At 45.1% G+C, this 11,106-nt stretch overlaps 1 protein-coding gene across 1 annotated transcript; it reads left to right on the top strand.

The window, feature by feature from the left end:
• Positions 1 to 382: 382 nt before the first annotated feature.
• Positions 383 to 11,106, top strand: ROPN1 (rhophilin associated tail protein 1). The gene is made up of 5 exons (XM_061193183.1): positions 383 to 498; positions 3,921 to 4,038; positions 5,314 to 5,475; positions 9,820 to 9,995; positions 11,040 to 11,106. The coding sequence occupies exons 1-5, from the start codon at positions 383 to 385 to the stop codon at positions 11,104 to 11,106; spliced, it is 639 nt and encodes a 212-aa protein (XP_061049166.1).

Below are 11,106 nucleotides of genomic sequence, written 5' to 3'. Positions count from 1 at the left end.
GCTGTTTTGTATGTCCCCATTTTTATATATACAAATATATATTTACATTGAAAAAATTCTGGAAGGAGACAGCCAGTATTTTGGGATATCATCAGGGATAATTTTGCCTACCTCTTGTTAATCTCTACTTTTTAATGAACAAATAGTATTCTGTGTTTTTGATGTAAATGAAGGAATTACAACAACAAAAAGCAGGGATTAGTGAAACACTTTCTAACCTTGGAGATCTGTCTTGTGGGGGTAGTGAACTCCCCAATACTGAGAGTGTCTAACAGAGGCTGGATGACCTCCTGTCCAAGATTCCTGTCATTTTATGATTCAAAGATTCTCATTTTGTTTATTCCTCCCCCCCCCCCAACCCCGACAATAGGTCAACCAATCAATGCCTCAGACACATAAGCAAATATGCATCCCCCCGGAGCTGCCGGAATTGCTGAAGCAATTTACCAAAGCCGCCATTCGGACACAGCCGCAAGATCTCATCCAGTGGGCCGCCGAGTACGTACTCCTTTCTCACCTCCAGCCCCTGGTTCCCATTGGAGGTGGAAGTAGGGGGTGGAGGAGGGAAGGTCTTGGAAAACTGAGGAGGTTGTCATGGCTGCAGCCTGGGAGTCGGGACTGATCGGCATAATCTTTGGGATGTTCAGTTCTTGCATTGCTTCGGTGCTTTAAAATCCACACGTAAACACAGCAAACCGGGTGAGGATGGAGGCCCTCCCCCAAGGGAATGAGACTGAGCAATAGGACGCCAGGGCTATAGGCAAAGTGTCCTAGGGCAATCAGCAAGAGTCAGATTACCACATCACATCACACACGCACACTCCACCCTGTGTCTGCCCTCCACCTCCACCCCTCCCCCACCCCCGTCCCAGTGGAAAGAAGGGTTCAGAATCCCGCGGAGCTTAGCCTGCCTTTCCCTGGTGTAAACCAGGGGCCTCATCCTCAGATTTAACCACTAGATGGCAGCAGTGCACCTGTGGGGGAGCGATGTGATGAGCCCAGGTGGAGGATTGTGTGGGATCAGTCCAAGTGGCTTCGCTCCTGAGTTTACTCCTTGAATGGGACACCTTCCTCTACTGCTGTTAAAACTCATTCTTGCGCCCCAGCCAGACACTTTGTATCTTGTCTTTGGGGAAATTGTTATTTTCTTGACTGTGTCTTTGAACTAATATGTTCCTTCAGCATAAGGATGTCCACACAGTACACGTTGCATTCTGGAGAAGCGAGGCAAGAGTGATGGGGGCAGGAGGAGCACCGGCTTGGCTGCAAACAGCGTGCCTCAACCACAGGTGTCCTCCTTCAGGAGACACCTCCAGAGGCTGCTCAATGGAAGGAGCTTACGCGATACCTGCTGGCTGAGGCTGAAACAGCTTCACACACAAAGCCTCCCAGCTACGAAATTGCTTCTCAGACAAAAGTGCCTGCTTGAACCTGGGGAACTGAGGCTTGGGGCAGGAGTTAGGAGCTGACTAGACCTCCCGGGGACCATTTTCAGGCAATTTTTACTGCTGGGTGATGACCTCCTTAGTAGGGCTTCAGTGGGAGAGGGGAGTGAGGAGTAAGAGGCTGCAGAGCGGAGCTGGTGGGGTGGGGGAGGGGAGAAGGTCCGCAGCATGAGGTTGAGGAGGTGCAGTGGGCAGGTGGTGAGAAGAAGGTGCGGACGCCTTTGAGAAGGCTCACGACGTAAGCTAAGAGGAGCCTCACAGAGCCTCCGCCAGTGCGCTCCTGCTCCTGGGCTGGGCTAGGATGAAGCTTTTACAAATGGAAGGAAAATAAGCCCGTGGTGCTCATAAAAACAGACACAAATGGGGTTGCTTTGCCTAGTAATGAACTGCGTTTAGTTTTCTATTCTAAATTTTATATATTACCTCTAAGATTGAACTTGAGCGTCAGAAGACTAATTTCTTTTGGCACACTCAGACAGACTTTGTTTTATACTATACAATAGTTTAAAACCCCATTTTATTGTTCTTGCACTGCTTTTATAGCAAGAAAAATGACATTTCTTGGTATTGTCCCTGACATTTATGGGAGAAAACATTCCACTCTTGTAGCCTGCTTGCTCCCATATTGTATCATGTGCTATAAATGTCTTAGATATCTATGAAGGATCAGTTTGTAGTTTAACTACAATGAAAAAGGAGAACATGATCTAAGAAAACTCTCCATGTATTCAGACACGGAAAGCACTTGTCAGACGGTTTTATGTAACTTACAAACCTGCAGCATTTTAGAGGTAAAACTCCACAAAGTATTTCCAAGATGAAATGTCTACTTAATTCACCACAAGCAGAAGTTTCCCTGCATATATGTTGTCCGTGAAGAAACCATCTACCAGACATCAGCAGGACATAAACTAATTTGTCTTGTGGTGGGTAAGTGTGACCACACAAATTTGAAGAACCATGGAACTGCTCACTGCAGACGAAGCTAAATAACCCATAGAGGATGAAATCCATGACTACAGCTTCATTTCCACGTTCTCTAACCAACTCTGCTACAAGGTCCAAAGACATTGCTGCTGAGCCACACCCACCCGACCACTGACCTGTCTGCGGAGACTGCTCATGCCCATTGGTAGAGGTCGCCTGAAAGTGTTTCTTCTGCTCTCCCTGCTGGTGACCTCCAAGGGGTTCCTGGAAGGTGTTTTGGTACTGGAAGCCGTTGCTCTGCATTGTGCGGTGGCTTAGAGACAGAGAGTGGTTTGCCCCATCATTGTATGGCTTTTATAAAATTCCCTCTGTATTCTTTTTATATTACCTGGATCTGGAGAAATTAATAAAATAAAATTAATAAGAGAGGGGGCAGAGGCTGTGATGCAGGGGTAGTCAATAACAAGGCTTCTGATGAAGACAGGCCCTTCCATATGGCATCGGTGCCCCAAGTATCAACTGCTCATGTCCATTCTCTGCTGCAGGCAGCCTCTTCCCATCATAGATCAATCCCAAAACAGGGCTCAGTGTTTTTCCACACTGCACCAAAACAAAGTCCATTCCACAAAGCACTGATGGGCAGGCAGATGTTACTGAAATTTCTGAAGGAAGATAGAGGAGGATTTTACAGCACACACCCCATGTGAGTTCATCTCAAACCCTTTTTTCGCTTGTCTTCTCACCTGAGCCTCCATTAGTGACCTGCCAAACTTCTCTCCCCTCCCCGATGGAGCCCCAAGCCTCACTTCCTCCAGTTGGAAACCCTTCCAGGCTCACCCACCAGAGCACCCCATCTCCTCCCCTTTCTTATGCAAGTCATTTTAATTTTCTTCCAACTTCTCTTTCCAAGATTACATACCCCTACTACTACCTAATACCAACTTTAAGTATGTAGATAGCCATCGTACCAAGCATAAAGACTTTTATATTTGAAAGAAAAAGGTCCTCCAGGTACTAGGATTCTTCCTTCATAAAAAAGAGTGGGGGATTTAAAATAACAATTTTCTCTCTCCTTTAATATATATACACATAAAATAGACATGCATATGTACATATACAATACATATATCAATATATTATCTATCACAATATATATGCCTGTATGTGTGTATGTATGTGTGTGTCTCTGTGTGTGCACGTGCACACATGTATATGAAACACTTAGGAGGGAATGACTGAAAAAAATACCCAGACCTAATATGCTTCAGGGAATTCCATACCAAACTTTTGGTACTCCTCATCCTTAGAGAAGAACAAATCTTTTTATTCCCTAAGCCATCTCTATACCTTAAGTGTAAAGTAACATATTCAGGCTTGTCCTGTACATAAATGAACTAAAAACAGTGTCTGGCATATAGAAGCCACTTAATAAATGTTCTTTCCTCCATCCTTTCCCTCAAAGAAAAGGGAGAGGGGATTCCCAAAGCATCCAGAGACCACTGAGGTAGAGGCTGCTCCCCCTAGCCCCCCAACTTTTTTTTCTTGTAGTTATTTTGGGGCTATGTCCCGTGGAGAGATTCCTCCAGTGAGAGAGCGGTCTGAGCGAGTGACTTTGTCTAACTGGGCTGAGCTTACACCGGACCTGTTAAAGATCCTGCATTCTCGGGTAAGGGCCAAACGGGCAGCATGGAGGGGGAATGTAGGGACGATGTCGAGGTTGGGTGCGTACAGACAAAAGTCACCTGACCACTCAGCATTGTCTTAAAATTCACTAAACCATGCACTGAGAGTAAATCTTGCTGTGGGGAAATAGGAATCATGGTGAAATAGGCTGTAAGCTGAGTTGTCAGTTGGGTCATCCCACGTCGTCCTGAAGCTGGCAGAATGTCCAGGGGCTCAATGCAATGTGAATTCCTTCTCTCCAGAAAGTGCAGGTCCACATGCCTTGCCAGTGTCTCCCTTATTGATCAAGCCCAGATACGATGCCAATCACAGTTGGGGAGGGGCATATTATAGTTCCCCAGTTACCCCAGGTGCAGACATAGCCTAGCTTTTAGGCTCTCTCCACAGCCATATCGTCCTGGGAGCTGTCCTGTGAATGGATGAGGACGGTCTGTCTTGAGAAAGCTTGCAGTTTGGCCAACTCCCAAGAAAAATGGCTTAGCACTACCATACCTCACTTTAGGATCCAGGACCAAGAGGTTTGGGGTGATTCAGGACTGACTTAGCCAACTGCCTTGGTCCCAGAGGCTTAGCATTTCACTGGAATCAGAGGACCAGGGAAGGTGTAGTAGCACTTCACTGGGGCATCTGCACCATTATTGCATTGTTGGCCAACAACTGGCCATTTGCGCCCTTCCCTCTTGACCACCAAGCACCTTGTGCAGTAGACATGGCAGAGATCCAAGATTCCTGGGACCAAGCAACATTAGGCATCCAGACCACAGACCCCATGTTATTCCCAGGAAAGCGTGAGCGATGCATTCAGGGTCTAGTGCAAAGAACTCAGCGGAGTCTAGAAGCAAGAGATTTAACATCTCGTTCTAGTTTCACCACTAATTAGTGGTCTCAGACAAGTTCTCTGCCCCTTGGTTTCATTTTCAGGCTGCTTTATCTGCCTTACAGGGACAACCTAGGGATGAAACAGCAGATAATAAAAGCACTAGAAAAAAATTAAAGTGTAATATACATGTATGTTTTCCCCATAACTCTGATACCTGAAGTTTGAATGATTATATCTCAGAACGTTCTTCCCTAGGCTGAATATTTCTCTACCCTTACAAAGAGAACTGCCAAACAGAGTCTCTGTTGACCCCCGACACCTTCCCCCACCCCTTGCTGTGTGCTAGGAGAACCGGGGCCTTGCCCCGGGTAGGTTTCTCAGGGCCTTCTCTTGTCCTGTCCCTCATTCCCTGTCTTGTGTCTGTCCCCGGCCCCACAGGTTGCTGGCAGACTGATCGTCCATGCAGATGAGCTGGCCCAGATGTGGAAGGTGCTGAATCTCCCACCCGACCTGTTTAATAGTGTGATGAATGTGGGCCGCTTCACAGAGGAGATTGAGTGGCTGAAGTTTCTAGCCCTTTCTTGCAGCTCTCTTGGAGTTGTAAGTTAGCTTTAATGGTTTTTGTTCCTTAAGGGAAAATCTTTCAGGACCTGGCGGGGGGAGGGTTGGTAAGTACACACAGTGAACTCTCCAGGGTTCATGAGAGTGTACCCCTTCTTGTCTACTCCTTCTCCTCTCTAAATTAAGGTCATTTCTCTGCTCATCAGCCAGAAGCAGGGATTAGGAGGAGAGAGGGGAAAGCTGTCATTAGGCTCTGGGGAGAGGTTGACTAACATGCAGGTTTTGGATTATTTATGAATTTCAGTCATTGCACTTAGGTTTATTTCCATTACCACTCCACTCCCTCCATTCATATTCCTAAAGATAACCAAGAGCCAGCTGTAGAAGATTGGCTTATACTTGGGTTTCAGACACCTAGAAGATATACCAATACAGATTTTTAAGAAGAGGTGCAGCCTTATCGAAAACTACTATTTGATAAGCATAATTGGATAGAAAAATCAGAGAGAAGAGAGCAGGAAAGGAGAGATGAGGCTATTTCCAGACTCATAGTCCTGACATCCCCATGGATGCAGGATGCTCATACAAATTCATGCCTTTTCCAAATTTGACTTGATTTACAATGGCAAAAGCCGTTTTCCTGTTTTAAAGAAACCAGTTCATATACATACTTAAAAGCTTTAGGTATCATCTTATATGTGGACTCACTCTTGTTAAACACTATTATAATAACTTAAATGAAAATGAGTCAGAAAAATGATTTTTTTTTTTTTTAGCAAAACAAGAAGATTTTTTTTTTAAAATTTTATTTATTTATTTATTTATGGCTGTGTTGGGTCTTCGTTTCTGTGCGAGGGTTTTCTCTAGTTGTGGCAAGTGGGGGCCACTCTTCATCGCAGTGCGCGGGCCTCTCACTATCGCGGCCTCTCTTGTTGCGGAGCACAGGCTCCAGACGCGCAGGCTCAGTAATTGTGGCTCACGGGCCCAGCTGCTCCGCGGCATGTGGGATCTTCCCAGACCAGGGCTCGAACCCGTGTCCCCTGTGTTGGCAGGCAGATTCTTAACCACTGCGCCACCAGGGAAGCCCCCAAAATGATTTTTTTTAAATCCCTGAAATACATACAAGTTTAAAACTTAATGAGAAAAGTATTGCCTCTGCCAAAACTAAATGGTATGAAAAAGGTAGTTTGAATCATTCAGTATATTTAAATACAATCTTGTTCTTTCTTCTCGAATATCCTGGGTATGCACATTAGACACTTTTGTTTGTGAGAAAAGTTACTAGAAATACTGTAGTCCAACTTTTCCTGTGGATGCTGCTGAACTTTCAGCATAATTATTTCTTTAGAGAGGAGAGGCCATTCGTGGGGTTTTTTTTCCTTCTTCGCTGCACTTTCTAGCACCCTTATGCAACGAATAAACTACTCGCAGCAGCAGAGGCAGATAAGTTGCCAGTCAGCACTATCACACTTCTGTGGAAATAGCCCCAAGGATTGGGGAAAATCACAGAGGAGAAATAAAAAATGGGCACGTTTTATGAAATTCTCACGGGGTCACAAGTTTACTCACACCATATGCAGAGATGTCCAAGGAGGGGGGAAATGTACCAATACTTTCTCTGTCGTTAATCCTGCTCTTCCCCATCTACCCTACCCGTGAAGGGTGGAGGAAGAAAATAAGTAGATGCAACCCAACCCAGGAATTTTCATCTGCTGCAATAACTGAAAACAGCTTTAAGGTAAATTGCTCAGTCTCTCAGATTTTTCCTCACTGCTCCTCTCTTCAAGGTGGCAGTTGTTCAAGGAAAGTGGTGATGCTGGGATCACAGAGCAGCCAAGAGGAGGGTTCCTACGTCCCTTGGTCCTCTCTGGCATCTCTTGTCTCCATGGAAATACTCATCTGTGTGGTCACTAGCTGTGCAGCTGAAGTCTTTGGTCTCTCTCACAGCACGACGGTCCCCCAGCCAGCTCACCTCCGTTCTCCCTGGTGCTCAGGGCCTCTTTAAGTCTCTTCTGGGTTGCCCTCAACTGCTCCCTGCCTTTGGTGCTCTATGTCACAGCCCCTCACCACCTTGGAGGTGTCTGAGTCCTCTCCTTGTCCACATACCTCACAGTAACCAAGAGTGACTTCGGAAAATCAGATTCCAACCCTCCCTCTGCAGCTGTAAGGTTTACTTTGATATGGCTGCCACCCAAACTGGGCAGAGGAAACCATGAGGTGAATTCTGTCTACCTCCCTGCTAAAACGGGGAGGTTGGCCTAGATGTTCCGTGAGGTCCTTTGATCTCTAACATCCTGTGGTTCAATTCCACCTTTTCTGCTTCCACTGAGACACCATCAGGCCTGGCTCTGGATAACAGTGGACCCCGCCAATTCTGAGAGGCACTCAGGTGTCTGACTTTGCTCCCCATCATCCCTATGTCAAAGAACACCGAGAGGTGAAGTCAGCATGAAAGTCTAGTCTGTAAATAAAGGGTGCCCTATGGATCCAGGGCCCATCTCATTTTGCCCACTTGGTTCATGTTGGACTATTGCTGGGAACTTAAATGTAAGGGTGGTCAGGGTGTCACCATCTGGAGGAGGGTGGCACTCTTGCTAATCCCTACATTCTTGGAGGCAAGCCCAGAAATTCCCTCCTTGCTTTGCCAGCTCACCAGCCAGCCATGATCTCTGGGCCATGTAGAAAATCCAGTCCCCTCCTTATAGAAGAATCTAATGGCAGGAATTTTAGGAAGCAGGTGCATTTACTTCCCGAATCTGCATGTGATTCAAAATGCTACAGTATGCAGACCTGTGTTCCTCTTCCCCTTCACCACTCCTTCCTCTAGAATACCTACCAATCATATACAAGAAGAGATCGTGTAATTGTGTTCACTGGAAGGAAGGGCATGTTTTGTTAGCAAATAATTCACTTTCTGAGCCTTTCACCTCTGAGTTTGAAAATGAGGCTTGTAAGATGCTTACAGGCTATCTCTATGGAGTGGATCCCCATCTGACCAAAAATTCTTGTGCAACAGAATGCAGATCTCTGTTTACTTTCGATTTATTTAAGTTTACCAAAAAGCTCCAGTCTAGAGAGTTCTTATCCATTCATCTGTTTATTAAATATTTGAAAATATTTGAAAATCGTATAAGGGCAATAGAATTTGAGTTATCTGAATAATCAATAAAAGATGTTCGGGGTAGAAAGCACCTTTATTAGTGTGCTAAGGCTACCGTAACAAAGTACCACAGACTGGGTGGCTTAAACAACAGCAATTTGTTTTCTCACTGTTTTGGAGGCTGGAAGTCTGAGATCAAGATGTCTCATTGGCTTGTAAATGGCTATCGTCTCCCTTTCTTCACGTGGTTGTCCCTCTCTGCATGCATATGTCTGGTCGGTCTCTCTCTCTCTCCCATTCTCTCTCTCTGCATCCTAATCTCTTCTTATAAGGGCACCAGACCTATTGGATTAGAACCCACTCTGATGACTTCATTTTAACTTAATTAGCTCTTTAGGGGCCCTATCTCCAAATACAGTCACATTCTGAGGTTCTAGGGGTTAGGGCTTCAACATATGAATTTTGCGTGGACATAACTCAGCCCATAACAGCACCCCAATTTGGATGAGGCTGTAGGAAGAGGACTACAGAACAAAGGCAATAGGGCAGTAGGGGTTTTTTTAGAAGCAGAGAGGATGAGCTATAGATGGAAATTGGGAAGTTCAGTGCACACATGCTCACAAATCTACCCAAAATCACTGTCATGCTGACCTCAAGTCATGCACATGGCCTCCCATCCTCTCTGACGACCTCTTGCCAGCCTCCTGTGTGCCCACCCTCCCACCTTCCTTTGTGGAAGTGCCTGGCACACTGCCTCACACAGTGCTTCACGATGGCCTCCAGGAGAGAACTCCCAAGGGCAGGAGAGAGGAAATGAAAGTGGTCTGCTCCCCTCCTGTGGCATTGCTCCAAGTGTCTCACTGGAGTACACAAGCTAGACTAATCACTTCAGCCCTTTAGAGAGAAGACTGCAGGGCAGTAAGAAGAAATCATTCTAATTTTGTAGATTACAAAAGCAAATTCCCCTCCTTTAGTGAGATTATTCTAATTAAAGTAATAAATGTCTTAAAGCATTCAACAGCTTATAAACTTAATTCCTTGAAAATATCCCTCTAACCAAGAAAGGAAAGGAAAAAGAAAGGCACCCAGTAGATACTCAATATTTTGGGATTGAGTTAAATGACATTTGGGTGTAAAAAATTCAAGCTTTCCAGAATATTACATCATCCCCACTTTATTTTATGAGAGCAAGGTTTTTGTTTTCTTTGTCGTTATCTAAACTGATCTTAGGAATTTAGTTTGGAATAGCGACCTTCTCCTCATTTAACCTTATGGCTTTACAGACCATTGCCAGAACTCTCAAGATAGTGTGTGAAGTGTTATCATCTGACCACGATGGTGGCCCTCCCCGGATCCCTTTCAGCACCTTCCAGTTTCTCTACACGTATATCGCTGAAGTGGATGGGGAGATCTCTGCATCACACGTCAGTCGAATGCTCAACTACATTGAACACGAAGTGTAAGTAGACATTTACCAATTGGAGGGGAAAGAGTATGCGGAAAACAAATCTAGCAGGCCAAGATATAGTGAGGTTACTGTATTATACTGCTCTGGGAACAGAGGAATATTGTGAAGAACAATAAATAGGGATCAGAAAGAGAAGGAGAAACAAAAGAGAAAGAATGGTATAGAACAGTGATTCTTAGAGTCCTACCCAGACCAGCAGCAGCAGTACCTGGGAACGTGTTAGAAATGGGATTTCTCAGGCTGCACCCTGAGTCCATCAAATCAGAAACCATAAAAAGAAACGAAATTGAGTTATTTGTAGTGAGGTGGATGGGCCTACAGTCTGTCATACGAGTGAAGTAAGTCAGAAAGTGAAAAACAAATACCATATGCTAACACATATATATGGAATCTAAGAAAAAAAAAAAAAGGTCATGAAGAATCTAGGGGTAAGATGGGAATAAAGACACAGACCTACTAGAGCATGGACTTGAGGATATGGGGAGGGGGAAGGGTAAGCTGTGACAAAGTGATAGAGTGGCATGGACATATATACACTACCAAACGTAAAATAGATAGCTAGTGGGAAGTAGCCACATAGCACAGGGAGATCAGCTAGGTGCTTTGTGACCACCTAGAGGGGTGGGATAGGGAGGGTGGGAGGGAGGGAGACGCAAGAGGGAAGAGATATGGGGACATATGTATATGTGTAACTGATTCACTTTGTTATAAAGCAGAAACTAACACACCATTGTAAAGCAATTATACACCAATAAAGATGTTAAAAAAAAAAAAAGAAAGAAACTCTGGGGGCGGGGCCCGGTGGCTGTGTCTCAGCAAGCACACTAGGTGACTCTGGCTCCCTTTCAGGTTTGACCAGTGGGGTAGGAGGGGAGGAGGAGGAACAGGCAGTCAAGAGGTTGGAGAAAAAGAGGGTGATGAGGGCAGGAGCCACAGCAGAATTAATTTGGGGTGAGAGAGTTGTTTATATATTGTCTTTCTTAAGATTAATTGTTAAATGAGCTAACCCCCAAATATATATTTTTTCCCAAACAGTATTGGTCCTGATGGTTTAATCAAGGTGAGTGACTTTACCCAAAACCCCTGGGTTCGGCTGGAGTAA

Source organism: Eubalaena glacialis, chromosome 6, assembly GCF_028564815.1.
Source record: "Eubalaena glacialis isolate mEubGla1 chromosome 6, mEubGla1.1.hap2.+ XY, whole genome shotgun sequence".
In the NCBI taxonomy this organism is placed as follows: Eukaryota; Metazoa; Chordata; class Mammalia; order Artiodactyla; family Balaenidae; genus Eubalaena; species Eubalaena glacialis.
Note: the sequence above shows the minus strand (reverse complement) of the source record. Positions and strands in the feature narration are given on the sequence as shown.